We start from the raw sequence: 15940 nt of genomic DNA, 5'->3' as shown, positions 1-15940 counted from the left end.
ATCCAAGTGATCGTGCTGCGCTATCAAGGCCACACCCAGTTCTCCATTTGACTCAATCACAGACACACAAATCAAGTCGTCATACCCTTTTAAATAGCAATATTATTCGAAAAAACTAACACTTTAAAGTAAATCAGCATGATAAGTTTGGCTTACATCCCATTCGTTAACATGGAGAATGTGGGCTTTATGACCCATAGTGCAGCTAGACACCATTGGGTGATCTAAATGTTTTAGCTTCACTTTTTTAGCTTCAGACTGTAAAAAAAAGATGGACGACGCGACGTCGCTTTCTTCCATTGAAGCCAAAAATGTCAGACCATGAGTGCTGCCATGTTACGTAAAAGCATCAGTTTGGAATCGTCCGTAGAGCCAGAGGCGGAGCCACAGTATCAAAATTCCACCAAATGCTCGCGCACCCAATTCAACCACGCCAATAATAACGACACACCCCATTTCTATAGCATCAAATTACTAGCTAAAATTAAACTGATCACAAAATTTAACAATTTAACATATTTCAGCGTGATAACAACTACCTTAAAAGCAGTGGCGGTTTGTGACTGCTCTTCCGAGGGGCGCAAAATCAAAATATGTGTGAGAGTCATGTGTGTTGCTTGTGTTTTTAAAATATGTGTTTGTTGTGTCATGCGTCATGTTAACCAGCAGCCATATCACCCTGTAGCCCAAGACAGCTTGCCCACTAAAGCTAAATAGGGTTGAGCCTGGTCAGTACTTGGATGGGAGACCTCCTGGGAAAACCAGGTTGCTGCTGGTAGAGGTGTTAGTGAGACCAGCAGGGGGTCTGTGTGGGTCCTAACACCCCAGTATAGCGATGGGGACACTATACTGTCAAAAAGCACCATCTTTCGGTTGAGACGTTAAACCGAGGTCCTGACTCTGTAGTCATTAAAAATCCCAGGATGTCATTCGATAAAGAGTAGGGGTGTGCCCCGGCATCCTGGCCAAACTTGCCCATTGGTCTACTAATCATCCCCATATATACAAATCATCAGCTATATCTCTTTGTCTCCTCTCCACTAATAAGCTGGTGTTTGGTGGGCGTTCTGGCGCAATATGGCTGCCATCGCATCATCCGGGTGAATGCTGCACATTGGTGGTTGAGGAGATTCCCCCATTAATATGTAAAGCGCTTTGAGTACTGAGAAAAGCGCTATATAAATATAACAAATTATAATTATTATTATGTGAACCATATGCATCAATTTTTTTGTCAAAATAAGTGCTTGCTGCACACGCGTCAAAACGATTTATGATAAAAGAGACGTTCACAAAATACACGCAAGACACTCACTTAACAGTAAACTCTAATTACGCATGAGATTATGCGAGTATCTGGCACTTATTTTGACAAGACACGTGATGCACATAGGATCACTTAATGCGCAGAACACATATTTTGAAATTACGAACCACACACATGACGAGCTACTTACATGTTGTGACAAACTTCGTATCGTGCGCCCTCGAAAAAAGAAGTCACCGGCCGCCACTGCTTAAAAGACCAAAACCATCTTTCTGAAAATTTAAATGGAAGTGAAAATATATTTTGTTATTTTGTACTTTACATGGAGATGATAATCAGTATCGTTTTTAAAGTTGCACTTTAAAACTTGTTTACAAAAAGTTTGCATTTTCAAGACCCGAAAACGCAATCGTCATGCAAATAAATAGCCAAAATAAATAATAGGTTTTCCATTTTTAATTGAAACAGCCAGTTTAAAATATGCAAATCTGACCAGACCTGGATAACCAATAGGCTCAGATTCAGTCATAATGAATGTACAGCGTATCAAAGGTACAAATGATGAGTGCTTTCATCTACTGCAGCACTCCCATAAAAAACACAGTGTGGTGTAAAGAAAATGGCCCCCGAATTTATTTCCTTCTCCATTTCTCCGGCACATTTCAGTAAACTACTGGTATAGTGTGGAGTGATTTAATTCACTAAATTCTTTCTCTCTCTCTCTCTCTCTCTCTCTCTCTCTCTCTCTCTCTCTCTCTCTCTCTCACTTTGTCCACAGAACGCTCATTTATTGATCACACACCCACTCCAACCCCCAGTGTTTTTGCCTGCAGTAGCCATCGCTCACTACACTCTCTCTCTCTCTCTCTCTCTCTCTCTCTCTCTCTCTCTCTTCGTCTCTGTTCATATTTCTTACTTTAACTTTTAATCTTTCTTTCTCCCTCCTCTCCCTGCTAAGGCACAAATGTCACCCTACCCTGCAGTAAAAACCATTCTGCTTTGAAGTCTCTGTGACTTTTGTCTTTATGCTGATTAGAGCCATAACAGTCACAGCCAGTTATTATTCAGACATTTTAAATATGAGGGAGGACTTGTCCATGATTTGATCGCGAGCGATTGAATTTCAAGGGGTAGTTAACCTAAAATTGATCTCTTTTGATGTTCAAAATTTGCAGTTTAAATAAACACCACATACGATAGTGTTATTTTTAGGCCGAAAAAGACATTATTCACTTAACATCTCGCTTTGAAAATCTTGCTTGACAGACATTTCTATTTACTTAGAAATTGTTTAATTTTACTAACAGTGTCAGCAAGTCCAAGCTTGACAGTACACTAACCAGTCACCTAGTAATTTGATATCACAACAATAGAGTCAGTTAGTTTGCATGCGGGAGGAAGCTTTTTAATCTTCGAGATGTATGTGCTCTTTGTTTTTTGACGGCTCTGGGTGACAGGGCTTGTTAAAAAGACGATGGATGCATGTTTTAAACATTTGTTTTTCCTTAGCCCCTCTTATCACCTGCTACCTCCTTAGATACTGTACACACACTGCTGAAAACCCCCCCCACAGCCTATGCACCTATCTACAGCCCCTCCCTTTCCTGAATCATGTGGGAGGGAAGCCCGTTGGTTTTTCAGCGATGAGATCAATGGATGAGCTCAGCCAGAATGCAAGGTCACCTTCACAGACCCCGCACAGAGAGAGAGAGAGAGAGAGAGAGAGAGAGAGAGAGAGAGAGAGAGAGAGAGAGAGAGAGAGAGAGAGAGAGAGAGAGAGAGAGAGAGAGAGAGAGAGAGACCTAGATTCCTGTGCATCGGAGCAGGTGCACGAACCCTGCATATTTAGAAATGATTGTTTACAAAGCATTTTATTTTGTTGCATCCTCATCTCAAACACGCAACCTTTCCATGTACCAATTAGTCACTGGTGGTGTTCTGCCTTCCAACACCGAATCACTCAAGTTTTATGTCATCTTAATTCATCGAGTGAGTCACTGCATGCATGAAAGAGGTTAAAAAATGTAGGCATTTACATTTAGACATTTAGCAGAGAGTCAGATGCGATGCGAAAAGGGGTGGAGGTTGGTATGAGCCCATGTGCAAATAAACATTAAGCGAATAACAATGTCAGGATTATTCAGTGAGGAGAATGGGGCCGAAAAAATGAGAGGGAGAGATTAGTGGTGCGAATTACATGGTGCTCTGGAATACTTGATTCTGATTGGTCAGTTGCATTATTTCAAGGTCTGTTATACCGAAACAACTGCCTGAAACTGATAACACACTGCTGTGAGTTATCATAGATACTATATGTTTAATGCATCACTCCACAGTGTGTTTTTGTCTGAATAAGTAACAAATAAGTTAAAATAAAATATTACAAATCAATTTACTTCATGTACTTTTATTTACTCATGTGGCAAGTAGCTGTGTAAGCGTAATAATGTAGAATAAACACTCAAAATAAGCACATTTTCAGGTGATGCACCAAAACCCCTGATCATCCAATGTTTTGGTGTCTGAAAACCTGTTTAGGATTAAACTTGTTGTGTCTTAACATCCAGTGCATATAATCTAGAAATATCTTTACATTGTGCACACGGTTAAATGTCAAACTATAAATATTTGACAGTTGCTAAGTAACGTGTGCTACATGAAAGAATTGATTTAAATATAGATGTAGATAAATTGTCACTGCATCTGAAAACTGATGAATGAGAATGAAAGAGAATGAAAGGATCAACAAGCACACATGCAATATCATTAATAAAAACAGGCCATTATCAGTTTAAATTAGCATCAATCTGAGATTAAATGACACTTGCACCTTTAAAAGGAAGCATGTATAGAAATGCAGTTGTTAACACAGACTGTACGAAGTGGTAAAGGGCGCCACTTTGTGGTGATAAAGGACACTGCATCAAAATAAGTGTAGATAATATGTGCACCTTAGTACTTCCTGTGCAAATTTGCCTTAATACTCAACCTACTGAACATTTCAATGTAGGCATACAAATGCTAACTGAAGTAATTATTTTACAGAGGACAGTAACACACACACACACACACACACACACACACACACACACACACACACACACACACACACACACAAAATAGAAAACTAGGACATTTTCTACTAAACCGGAGTGCCAACAGGTATACGTGGTAAGCAGACGTAAGCTTGGGCATAGAGATTGATGTCTACAGGGTTGCCGTCAATCCTAATGTCTTCCAGGGCTTTTCGTATGTAGCTCATGTCGTGGCTGTTACAGAAAGTGTCTTGGCTTATGCTCTGAATATTGTTGTTCTGGAGGAAATAAGAACCATTAGATCTCAGAAAAATATTTATTAATATTAACACAAGGAAGCAAGAGTTGTTGTCTACCTGCAGGTGAAGCACTCTTAAGCTTTCGGGTAACGGTACAGGAATGTAGTCTAACTTATTATTAGACAGATACAAAAACTGCAGTTCCTTCATTTCCTGTTCAACAGAGGAAATTAAGACAAGATTACACGATAATGCCTGTTATATGCCACGCTTACAATAGCAGCAGCCAAAGTGGTAATGTTCAAGCTTATAAATGACAAGAAAGACAATACTAAAACGCTAAACAAAGTGACATACTGTACAGTGCATTACAAGCTATATCAGTCCTTATGTGTGTTCCCTAGGGATCAAACCCATGACTTGAATTGCTAAGCAATGCTCTTTCTGAGCTACACTGCTTTAACATTTTTTTTATGCATACTGTAAATATACCTTAAAGGCCTCAGCATGCATGCCTGAACTCCTCAGCTGGTTATTCTGGACATCGATGTGTTTCAGGCTGGCCGGGAGTTCTGGCAGGACCTGGATGTTGTTGTCAGCCAAAAGAAGATCCTGGAGATGAGACAGTGAACGGAAAGCATCCTCATCCACTTTACTAATCAGGTTTCCACTTAGGTCAATTCTCTTCAGCTTATCTGAAAACAGTGGGCAGAAATACTCATTACGCAGTTATTTGGAGGTCATGCTTCAAGGTTGCTTTCAATCAATGTCTTTATTTTATGCATTTTTTGTCTTATCATATACATAAAAGATCTATTCAGCCTTAATGGGACGACTTGGGAGGCTAATTCCCCATGGGTTTCCGCAGGAATTCGGTTTTAGAGAAGCTGTTTGGGGTTTATGAGTTAATTAAAGCCTGTGGTTAGCATTATTTCAAGAAATCACACTTCAAGTTTCACTTCAAGCATGAATTTATATGTATTCTTATATGTAAGTTGAAAACACATTGTTACAACCAGGACAAACTTTGAAACAGAGATGTGATGGCTTCAGCATGCTTGAAGAATCTGTTTTACATCTGATTTATGATTTATGTAGCAACTTTTTTAATACATGACATTTATATGTATTCTTTTAGATACTTTTATCCAAAGCATCTAACATTTTGCATAAGGATCCAACAACTTTATTAGCATTTTATAAAACCTAAATACATTTTGGGTTATTTTCAATGAATGCACCGTTGGGTCAGAAATGGACAAACCCAGCTGTTGGATTAAATTAACCCAGAAAATGTTTAGATTTGATCCAACAAGGGGTTAAAACAACCCAGCATTTTTGTTTGAAACAACCCAGGTTAAATTATAATTCAATGGGTTGGGTTTGTCGTTTTGACCCATCGCTGGGTTGAAAGTAACTGCACTAAACTAACAATATTGGTGATTATCAAAATATTTTTTTAATATTCGGTAATGGATAATCCAAGCTCTTTAGTCACAGTACACTCTAAAAACAAATGGTGCTAAATAGCACTAAAAGTGGTTCACTGGCTTGTAATCATAGGGGAACCATTTTAAGTGCCATATAGAACCTGTGTAGAACCATATTGTGCTATATAGAACCATATCTGGTGCTATGGTGCTATATCACCCCCGGATGGTTCTCCATAGGTGCTTTATAGGTGCTATAAGCACTAAAAATGGTTCCCCTATAATTACGAGATTTTAGAGAAATAATATTAAATGGAAATGGAAATAATAACAGGGAAACATAAAGCACTTTGTTATTTTTATTCAGAAGCCCAATTACAGTTTACTGCTAATTTACTTGCAGTCCTTATTAGAAAAATAGGTTTTAATGGTTGAATGTTATGCTTGATCAATTTTTAACATCTGATTTGACATTTTTGACATTAGTTAAATTCAAATTTGGGTATAAAACACTAATTAAATTTAACATCCCTCGCTCCTGTTCAAAATAATGAAACATTGAGAACTCCACATTAAAGGGGACATATCACAAAAAAGACTTTTTCCATGTTTAAGTGCTATAATTGGGTCCCCAGTGCTTCTGACAACCTAGAAAATGTGAAAAAGAACAACCCAGTACCTAGGGCTGTGCAAAAAATCGCCTGCGATTCTCATGCATGTTTCATCAGTAAAGCCGGTTCGGTGATTAGTATTAAAGGGATAGTTCACTTTAAAATGAAAATTCTGTCATCATTTTCTCATCATAATGTTGTTCTAAACCAGTTTTTTTTCTGATGAACACAAAAAAATATATTTTGAGAAATGATGGTAAACACACAGCAGTAAGTGACCATCGACTTCCATAGTAGGAAAAAATATTTTGGAAGTATTGAGATAAATGACTTTTTGATATATATAGATTATATGAAATATTTTGATAAATGATGGTAAGCACACAGTTGACGGTACCCATTAAATTCCATCACATTTTTTTATTCCTACTATGGAAGTCTATGGTCACTTACTGCTGTGTGTTTACCATCATTTATCAAAATATCTTCTTTTGTGTTCATCAGAAAAAAGAAATTCATTCAGGTTTAGAACAACATGAGGACGAGTAAATGATGACAGAATTTTCATTTTAAAGTGAACCATCCCTTTAAATCGCCATCAGCTGCTTTTAGATGTAGCTGCATTTATTACACAGACCCGAAGTTCACAGAGAAGTTAGGCACAGCCCTACCAGTACCTTAGTTTTGGTAAACCATTCTCTGCAAGCATGTAAAAATAGGTCATGAAATTTGGCTCCCCTTGTGATGTCAGAAGGGGATAATAACGCCCCTTAATCTGCACTATCCACTGCTATTTAGTGCAGATATCAACTAAACTTTTATAAACTGATAACTGATAAAGGTTTTTAATTTAAATTCAACATTACCAGGAGTTTTAATAGCTAACTATCAATGCAATTCAAACCTGGTGTAAATCTTTGCTTTGAAAAACACATCAATATCTGCAAAGAGGAGGGAAGTCTATGAGTCTTACTGAGATTGATGAAATCTTGGGCCTTGACTTCAGTGATCTTGTTGAAGCGAGCGTAGAAGTGTGTGGTGTCTTTGGGGAGAGGAGGAATCTGAGTGAGCTCTGAGTCATCGCAGTACACACTGCCACTGATACACACACACAACAGACAGGAAGGCAGTCCTGCAGCAGAGAGGCACAGTTATGACTCTGTCACGAACCTTTAGAGGGCGCCAAACCCCCAAAAATATTTTCAGTAAACCAGTAACGTGCAGGTTGTGTACCCAAGCCCGTGTCAGGTCCAAATAGTCCCGGTGCACGGAAGTCTAGGGTGGAAGGGGCAGGTGATTTTGTTGATCGGGGTGGCAGTGTAACTTCCTCCAGATAAACTACAGCAGATGTCTGAGTGACAGCAGGGGGCGGGGCCGACGTCACAACCTCAATCTGTGAGATGAGAGGTGAAACAAAATTAATTACTATATTTAAAGAAGATGTTATAGCAATAAAATAGGGTATTTGTGAATGTTTCAGCTTTGTTAGTTCTAGTATATTCCTAAATGTATTTATCAGCCCTTCTCTTCTGGTATAAAGGGACTCCCCTCACCTCCTCATCCAGGTCATCATAAATATAGGTCTCTCCGTATGTATTTAGGTCCCACGTGTCTGCATCCACATCGTAGTTTTCCAGGTCATATGGGTCCGACTCTACTGGAGGGGCACTTTGACTGAAGCCCATCAGGGTCAAAACTAGAAAGGTACGGTACAGCGACATCTATAGGAGACCAGAGGCATTGTGAGTCATAGATTTTGTGAATTTAAATATTATGCAACAACGACATCCCTGCTAAAAAAAAACTATAGAAACCATCACAGAAATTCTATTGGATTTAATGGTTTTAATGGGAATTTTATTGGTTGTAAATGAAAACTATAATGGTCGCTACTGGTAGTTGTTGGGTTTTATTGGTGGGGGCATTAAATCCTACTGGAATATATCCCAAAACACAATACAAAGAGGTTTTAATGGTAAAAGCGGTCCCTATTGGTATTTTTATGGAACCATTAGAATTTCTGTGATGGTTTCTATTGTTTTTTTTTTGTTTTTTTTTAGCAGGGATAGATTTAACAGAGGACTGCTGTTTCAAAAACTAGTTTTCAGCCTCAGTAACTTTTTATAACGGTTTTATTTTTGTGATGGTGGCAATGTGCCCCTTAAGGATTATATTTATTATTTATTACTGTCTGCAGAGGTTCTTTGTCTAAAAGAGTATATTTATTTAACTTTTAAGGGCATTGCTTTCCGACTTCTCAGACAAGTAAACCTGTAAAATTGGGACACAAAGTGACACTTTGAATGTATAAAGACTTTAGACAAAGACTTGGACCCTCCATCAATTTTAAAACCAATAAAGTTGTTATGTGTAGCAACATTAATCTGTCATCTGCTTCAAGTGGATGTTTAGAGAACTCAGAACTCAGTAAGAAATCCAGATAAATATGTTTTGAATGAATGCTTGACATTAGTGTGTTTTTCATACATCTGGAGTCAATCTGGAGGACAAAATATCTGAATAACCTACCACATATAATATAATTTTTTCAATTTCACAGAAATGAGAACTAAATAAATCATAAATACAACATACATATGCAAGCATGCTTTACACAAATGTAAATCCATCATAGCAGTCAGACAACATGACTTTTTGCATCAAGCATATCTGCACATTCGTGACACCTTCAGACATGTCAATATTCAGAGCTCTCTTGGGCCTATTCAGTTGCACACAACTCAGATCCAAAGCATTCCGAATAAGACTAATCACCAGGATGTCTTCACGCAGCAGGAAGATGAAAAACCAAACCAAGACGTACCTTTGATGTTTGGGTGTGAACGACCATGGACTGAGCGGGAACAGTGGTTTGAAGGTGAAACAGTGTGTTGAGCAATGAATAACTGACCCAGGTTTGAGAACACTAGCAGGCTGGATGAGGGGGAGAGGTGGGAACTCAGTTGGGGGAACGGCAAGGACAGTTTGCTCAGCTGTCACTAATTGCACACCCCTGTTATGGTAATTTGCTGCACCCAATCAGTATGTTGTTATCGTCATATGTTTTTTTTTCTTTTTCGAAAAGTATCCTAGTGAGATGCAATTGTTTTTTTAAACGTTTTATTTAGTTCCTGTTTTGATTCTCCTAATTTTGTGCTATAATGTCAGATCAAATGAGAGGCATTCAGTCGCTTGAAGTCGCATCCAAGCTCTATAATGCTTTGATCCCATAATGTAATAGTGAGTACTTTGTAAATGTTTGACTTAATTTGCTGAAGCTACAGAAGGTACTGTCTGATTTAAAATGAGCTAAATGTTATTTCACGGTATATTTAGCTGGCCAGTAAACTCAGCTGTGATTTTAGTCAGACTGACAACCAACAGCAAACCTAGCGGATGACCTTTGACATCCTCTGAGTTTTTTATTGGCGTCTGCCTGACGGGACACAAACAGACACAGTCTCGCCTCATTCTTTTCTTTCATAGGTTTTGCGTCAGTCTTTAATTAGTCCTCATGTTTTGGTTGTGAAGCATTCCATTGTTAAATGCTTTGTACAGATGACCACTAACTAGGGAGAAAATATGAATTAACTTGTTTGCGACTTTGTTATCTGGGACTTTTCCTAATAAAAGGAAATTACAGAAAAATCCCCTAAAAATGACCCCTTCGAGATTCAACTGAGTGACAGTCAGCTTAATACTGTATTGATGTACTGGAACTGTTGCGATAAATGGGCCTGACCATTATTCAAACCATTTATTTAAAAATTGAAAATTTTTTGGTCCTACGCCTTTTACAGATGACATATTTATAAATTTAGACACTTTAACATGAAAAAATGTTTCTAAACATTAGAGATGACACTAAAAATTTTTCTGGATCAAATGAGATAACCTCCCTTTAACTCTTTCCCTGCCAGCGTTTCTAAAAAAAAAGTTGCTTGCCAGCACTAACATTTTTAATGATTTTCACAAAAGTTTAATGCCTTCCAGAAAATGTCCTTCTTTAAATATATAAACAGGCAATATATCAAATGAAAGAACAGACCCTCTGCTTAAAAAAAACATTTCATCCTCCTACCTTTATTTGAGTTAACTCGTCAATGGCAGGGAAAGAGTTAATGCCAACCTCAGGCCATTCAGAAATTCAGCTTTGTACTGAATCCGTTAAATGACACGTTGATTTTTCAGCAAAGAATTTGACTGTGCGCAAAAAACTAACTTTGAATCACATTTAAACCTGGGTCCCTTGTGAGTACTTGGAACTAATTACAAACTAAACGTGGCAGTCATATGGATGACAGCGCCCCCTTAATGTGTGGTTCCTTTTCTTTATTATTTCTACATATTTCTTTTATCATTTGCAATGTTTAGTTGTATCTTTATTTATTTTGAAATTGTTTAATCTGTCTTAAGAAAAGCATTTTGGAGATAAAGGTTTTGTCAAAACTTTTTTGTGCACTTAGAGGGTTTTGCAGCGAAAGGGAGTCAAATTTGTCAAAATAACAATCAAATGACTAAAGTGACATTGGTGAAAATAAGGCATTTCTGTTACTGACTAAATTACTGAACCTAATCATAAGAGCCAGGGCCCGGTTCCCCAAAACGTTCTTATCGCTAAGTAGTTCTTAACCTATTCCTTAACCTCTCTCTTAACTCTATGGCACGATTCCCAAAACGTTCGTACGCTAAGTATATCTTCTGTAAGTCACACTTTCGTAAGGTTGGTCTGGACCATTCGTAAGCTCTCTCTTAGCGTTGTTTGAGCGCAAAACGCTATCGCCGCAGTCTTTAGAAATCAGCGCAGCGCAGTGCAAGTCAAATGCTGACAATGATTTTATGTTATGGACATTTTTAAGACTTGTAATAAAATATGTTTGCAATGGATACAGGACTATTTATGCAGTTGACTTTATTTGGTATAAGAACTAATGAATCAAAGACGGCGCCGGTGTTTGTTCCTCATTGAAGTCTGTTCCCTCTATGTTTATAGCGTTTTCATCACGTTACATTTATAATTTATTTAGAAAGATTAAAGATTTCAATTGGTTATACTAAAAAGCAATAATATCATGTATTCTAATATACAATTTATTAAATATTTCATATGTGACAGTTTTATGTCTTTTAACATAGCCTGTCTTTTTCTTTTCTTTTCTTTTTTTCTCTACTGTTTGTTTTAAAACTGTTATGTTTCCAAACATAATAAATATATATTATACATATAATATGATTCATACTGTAAAAATAAATGACTTACAATCAAGAACAGTCAAGATACATTACGTAAATGCACACATATACATCTCAGTAGCCATTAAAACTTTCAATGTATATAAAGAATAAACGTATAATGTGATAAAAATGCTATAAAAACACTACACTAAAGGGAAACATAGGGGAAACAGACTTCCACACAACACCGGCCGCGTAACTGTTAAGTCCATGCCAATTTTTTTATTCGTTAACCCTTAAACCTTTTTACATTTTGCCTGACGAGGCTAAATAAAAAAATCGCCTTGCAAGACAACTCATTATGGAGCTGCTAGATCTTCTCAGACCATATTCTCTACCTAGGTTGCTTTTTATTGAAAACATTAATGGTAAGCAATAGCCTACCGCATTAAACAGAAATACTGCAATCAATTCTGATTGTTAAGTACCATAACAGTCGTATAAAAGTGTATTACATATTTTTTTTAAAGTCAAAACCCATGTCAAGAAGCGGCACAAGTGGCACAACGGGATAAGGAGGGTGGATAAAGAGCGAGGGATACCCGGTTCGTCTACCCGTATTACTGACAATTTGATCATTTAATTAATAGTCTATATTGGCTATATTTTAACTTAAACTATGTTAAAATAAATGTGACTGGAATAATTTGAGTAATGTTCCATTTGTATATAACGTGTTGTCTTTATCGTCGTAATGCACCTTCGCGTGAAGTGGAAAATCGATCCCTGAGTGATCGATTGCAAATAATTCAGCACCTTCACTTGGGACAGCGCCATTGTACGTCGTTCTTAGAGGCAGCGTGTTAAGAAGCTTCTTAAGAGACACTTCTGGGAACACACTTAGGAACATCAACAACTTTGGTAAGATATATCTTTTTGAGTCTTCTTAGCACGCTAAGAGTGAACGTTATCGGGGAACCGGGCCCTGATCATTTTATTTTAATTCACAAGAAAACATGTCAGACACACTTAGTGGGTTTTGCATCTGAACTCTTCATATTCTGTATATTTCCTATTTTTTCATACAATGCAAAAACTTGAAAAAACTATAGAAATAATCTTGAACTGAATTAAAAATATGCAGAAAATTGTCCAAATATGTATTGTTGAATACTGTGAAAATGTTAAAGGAAAAACAAAAAAGTGATCTGTGATTAAATATGATCTGCATCAAGCATTTCAACATAAAAAAATCACACATGAAATACTATGTTTTTATAATGTTCTTGCCTTAGCTAAATCTCAGTTGTATTATTTAACGTAGCCACTTATACATACTGTACTGATATATCCAAAAATTGTTTTATACATTACCATATCCACCTGTTGGGGGAGCAACATCACTGAACTGTCAAGGATTTTGAAAAATGGTTTCCATAAGTCACCTGAATAACATTAGTCAAGCCTCTGAAACAAACCACATTTCCGAAATCTCAATAAGATTCTTCCAAATGCCTGAGGCAACATAATAAGAAATATTAGTGTTTCAAAAAGCATTTAAAATACTGCTGTAACAAGCTTTTATTTTATGTACTTGACCATCATTAGATTAAAGTAAATAAGCATAACCATCCAACAGGGCTATTTATACTGAATGAGACTAATGAGAAAATGATATTAATGAATTTGACACCTCGAAACAATAAAAAAGGCACACACAAACAAGACTGTTAACCAGGAAACTACCTTCAAAATAAAACACATTAAGTTGACTAAAGCAAAAACAACAAAATGTAGACAAAATGCACACAATAACTACCAGAGACAATCGTTTTATGGACATTTAATAGAATCCATGTTTGATTGTCTTAAAACAGACTTGTTCTCATGTCAGCACATTACCACTTTATTCCCATACTAATCCCATACAAATATTCCCATACTAATCCCATACAAATCATAATTTACTAATGATTTGTTCACATGAGCATCGAAAGCATAATTTACAATTTACTTAAAATAACCATTACATTTTCAAGGCCTGTATGTGTGTAAGGTGCTATGGAGAGGACCTGTCCCACTCAGGAGTGAGTGGTCGTACTATATATTCCCGAGTTGAAATACAGGGACCCCTATAGAAAATCCCTGGACGAATGTTTCTAATTTACTACTTACAGTATATACTGAATGGAAACACTTGTTCATGTAGCCTACTCCATGGTAAGCAGCATAGCCAGTTACTAACATACTGTATGTTGTGTTTTGTTTGCTAGTGTCCCTATCAGGGATGCCCTATTTTTACTTGCTTAACCAGCTAATTAGACGAGCACTAGTCCCATATACCCACCATGCAACAAACCAGACCAGTTTGGCAATTGATTATGGTCAAAGAATGGTCAATATGGTGTCTTTATGATGTGCTTTGTTGACAACAATACACTGTTTATTTGATTTCTGAATGAACTTGTCAGCTATTCTGTCGCCACATGACCCTGTAGGTCTAGACAGAGTTGAATCTGTTTGGGTTGCAGGTACAGTAACAAAATGAAAGGGAAACATGACTGTGTGTGTGTCATTGTTTTTAGATGTTGTCAGACTGCTGAGAGTCACAGCAAGCATGCAGAGTACTGTGCTTGTTTTGAACGAAGTCCAAAACACACTGCTTCTGAGACATGGCGCTATGATGGATACAGTTACCTCAGTGTATTAAAACTATTGTTTTAATAAGAAATATTATAGTTTTTTTATATTCTATGAATTTGTTAATTTAGATTTAAAAACAATATAAAGACACTTTAGTATGTGCTAGACATCTATTAGTGTAGTATGTTTATCTTCATTTTTACAATTTGAGGGATGAATCAATTTTGATTTTACAAACAGTTACAGAAGTTGTCATCAGACATACACCCACCTAAAGAATTATTAAGAACACCATACTAATACTGTGTTTGACCCCCTTTCGCCTTCAGAACTGCCTTAATTCTACGTGGCATTGATTCAACAAGGTGCTGAAATCATTCTTTAAAAATGTTGGCCCATATTGATAGGATAGCATCTTGCAGTTGATGGAGATTTGTGAGATGCACATCCAGGGCATGAAGCTCCCGTTCCACCACATCCCAAAGATGCTCTATTGGGTTGAGATCTGTTGACTGTGGGGGCCATTCTAGTACAGTGAACTCATTGTCAGTTTCAAGAAACCAATTTGAAATGATTCGAGCTTTGTAACATGGTGCATTATCCTGCTGGAAGTAGCCATCAGAGGATGAGTACATGGTGGTCATAAAGGGATGGACATGGTCAGAAACAATGCTCAGGAAGGCTGTGGCATTCAAATGATGCCCAATAGACACTAAGGGGCCTAAAGTGTGCCAAGAAAACACCCCCCACACCATAACACCACCACCACCAGCCTGCACAGTGGTAACAAGGCATGATGGATCCATGTTCTCATTCTGTTTACGCCAAATTCTGACTCTTCCATCTGAATGTCTCAACAGAAATCGAGACTCATCAGACCAGGCAACATTTTTCCAGTCTTCCCCTGTCCAATTTTGTTGAGCTTGTGCAAATTGTAGCCTTTTTTTCCTATTTGTAGGGCAGATGAGTGGTAACCAATGGGGTCTTCTGCTGTTGTAGCACATCCACCTCAAGGTTGTGCGTGTTGTGGCTTCAAAAATGCTTTGCTGCATACCTCGGTTGTAACAAGTGTTTATTTCAGTCAAAGTTGCTCTTCTATCAGCTTGAATCAGTCGGCCCATTCTCCTCTGACCTTTAGCATCAACAAGGCATTTTCGCCCACAGGACTGCCGCATACTGGATGTTTTTCCCTTGTCACACCATTCTTTGTAAACCCTATAAACAATTGTGCGTGAAAATCCCAGTAACTGAGCAGATTGTGAAATACTCAGACCGGCCCGTCTGGCACCAACAACCATGTCACATTCAAAATTGCTTAAATCACCTTTCTTTCTCATTCTGACATTCAGTTTGGAGTTCAGGAGCACACCCATAAATGCATTGAAACAACTGCCATGTGATTGGTTGATTCGATCATTGCATTAATGAGAAATTGAACAGGTGTTCCTAATAATCCTTTAGGTGAGTGTATAGCAAACTAAACCAATATTTAAATAAGAAAATCAATAATAACTTTAAATGTGTATTATTGTTATGAAGG

At 37.4% G+C, this 15940-nt stretch overlaps 1 protein-coding gene and 1 pseudogene across 1 annotated transcript; one reads left to right on the top strand and one right to left on the bottom strand.

Moving 5' to 3' along the window:
• The first annotated feature begins 661 nt into the window (after positions 1–661).
• On the top strand, positions 662–778 carry LOC135719601 (5S ribosomal RNA; annotated as a pseudogene).
• Positions 779–1772: 994 nt separating this feature from the next.
• optc (opticin) lies at positions 1773–9501 on the bottom strand. The gene is made up of 7 exons (XM_065242111.1): positions 9407–9501; positions 8136–8303; positions 7816–7975; positions 7556–7714; positions 5034–5236; positions 4659–4754; positions 1773–4580 (listed from the first exon to the last, which is right to left on the bottom strand). Exons 1-7 carry the CDS (start codon positions 9431–9433, stop codon positions 4410–4412), a joined length of 984 nt encoding a protein of 327 aa, XP_065098183.1. The 5' UTR covers positions 9434–9501; the 3' UTR covers positions 1773–4409.
• Between the last annotated feature and the right edge of the window lie 6439 nt (positions 9502–15940).

The sequence above is a fragment of the Paramisgurnus dabryanus genome, chromosome 14 (genome assembly GCF_030506205.2).
Source record: "Paramisgurnus dabryanus chromosome 14, PD_genome_1.1, whole genome shotgun sequence".
Classification (NCBI taxonomy): domain Eukaryota; kingdom Metazoa; phylum Chordata; class Actinopteri; order Cypriniformes; family Cobitidae; genus Paramisgurnus; species Paramisgurnus dabryanus.
Note: the sequence above shows the minus strand (reverse complement) of the source record. Positions and strands in the feature narration are given on the sequence as shown.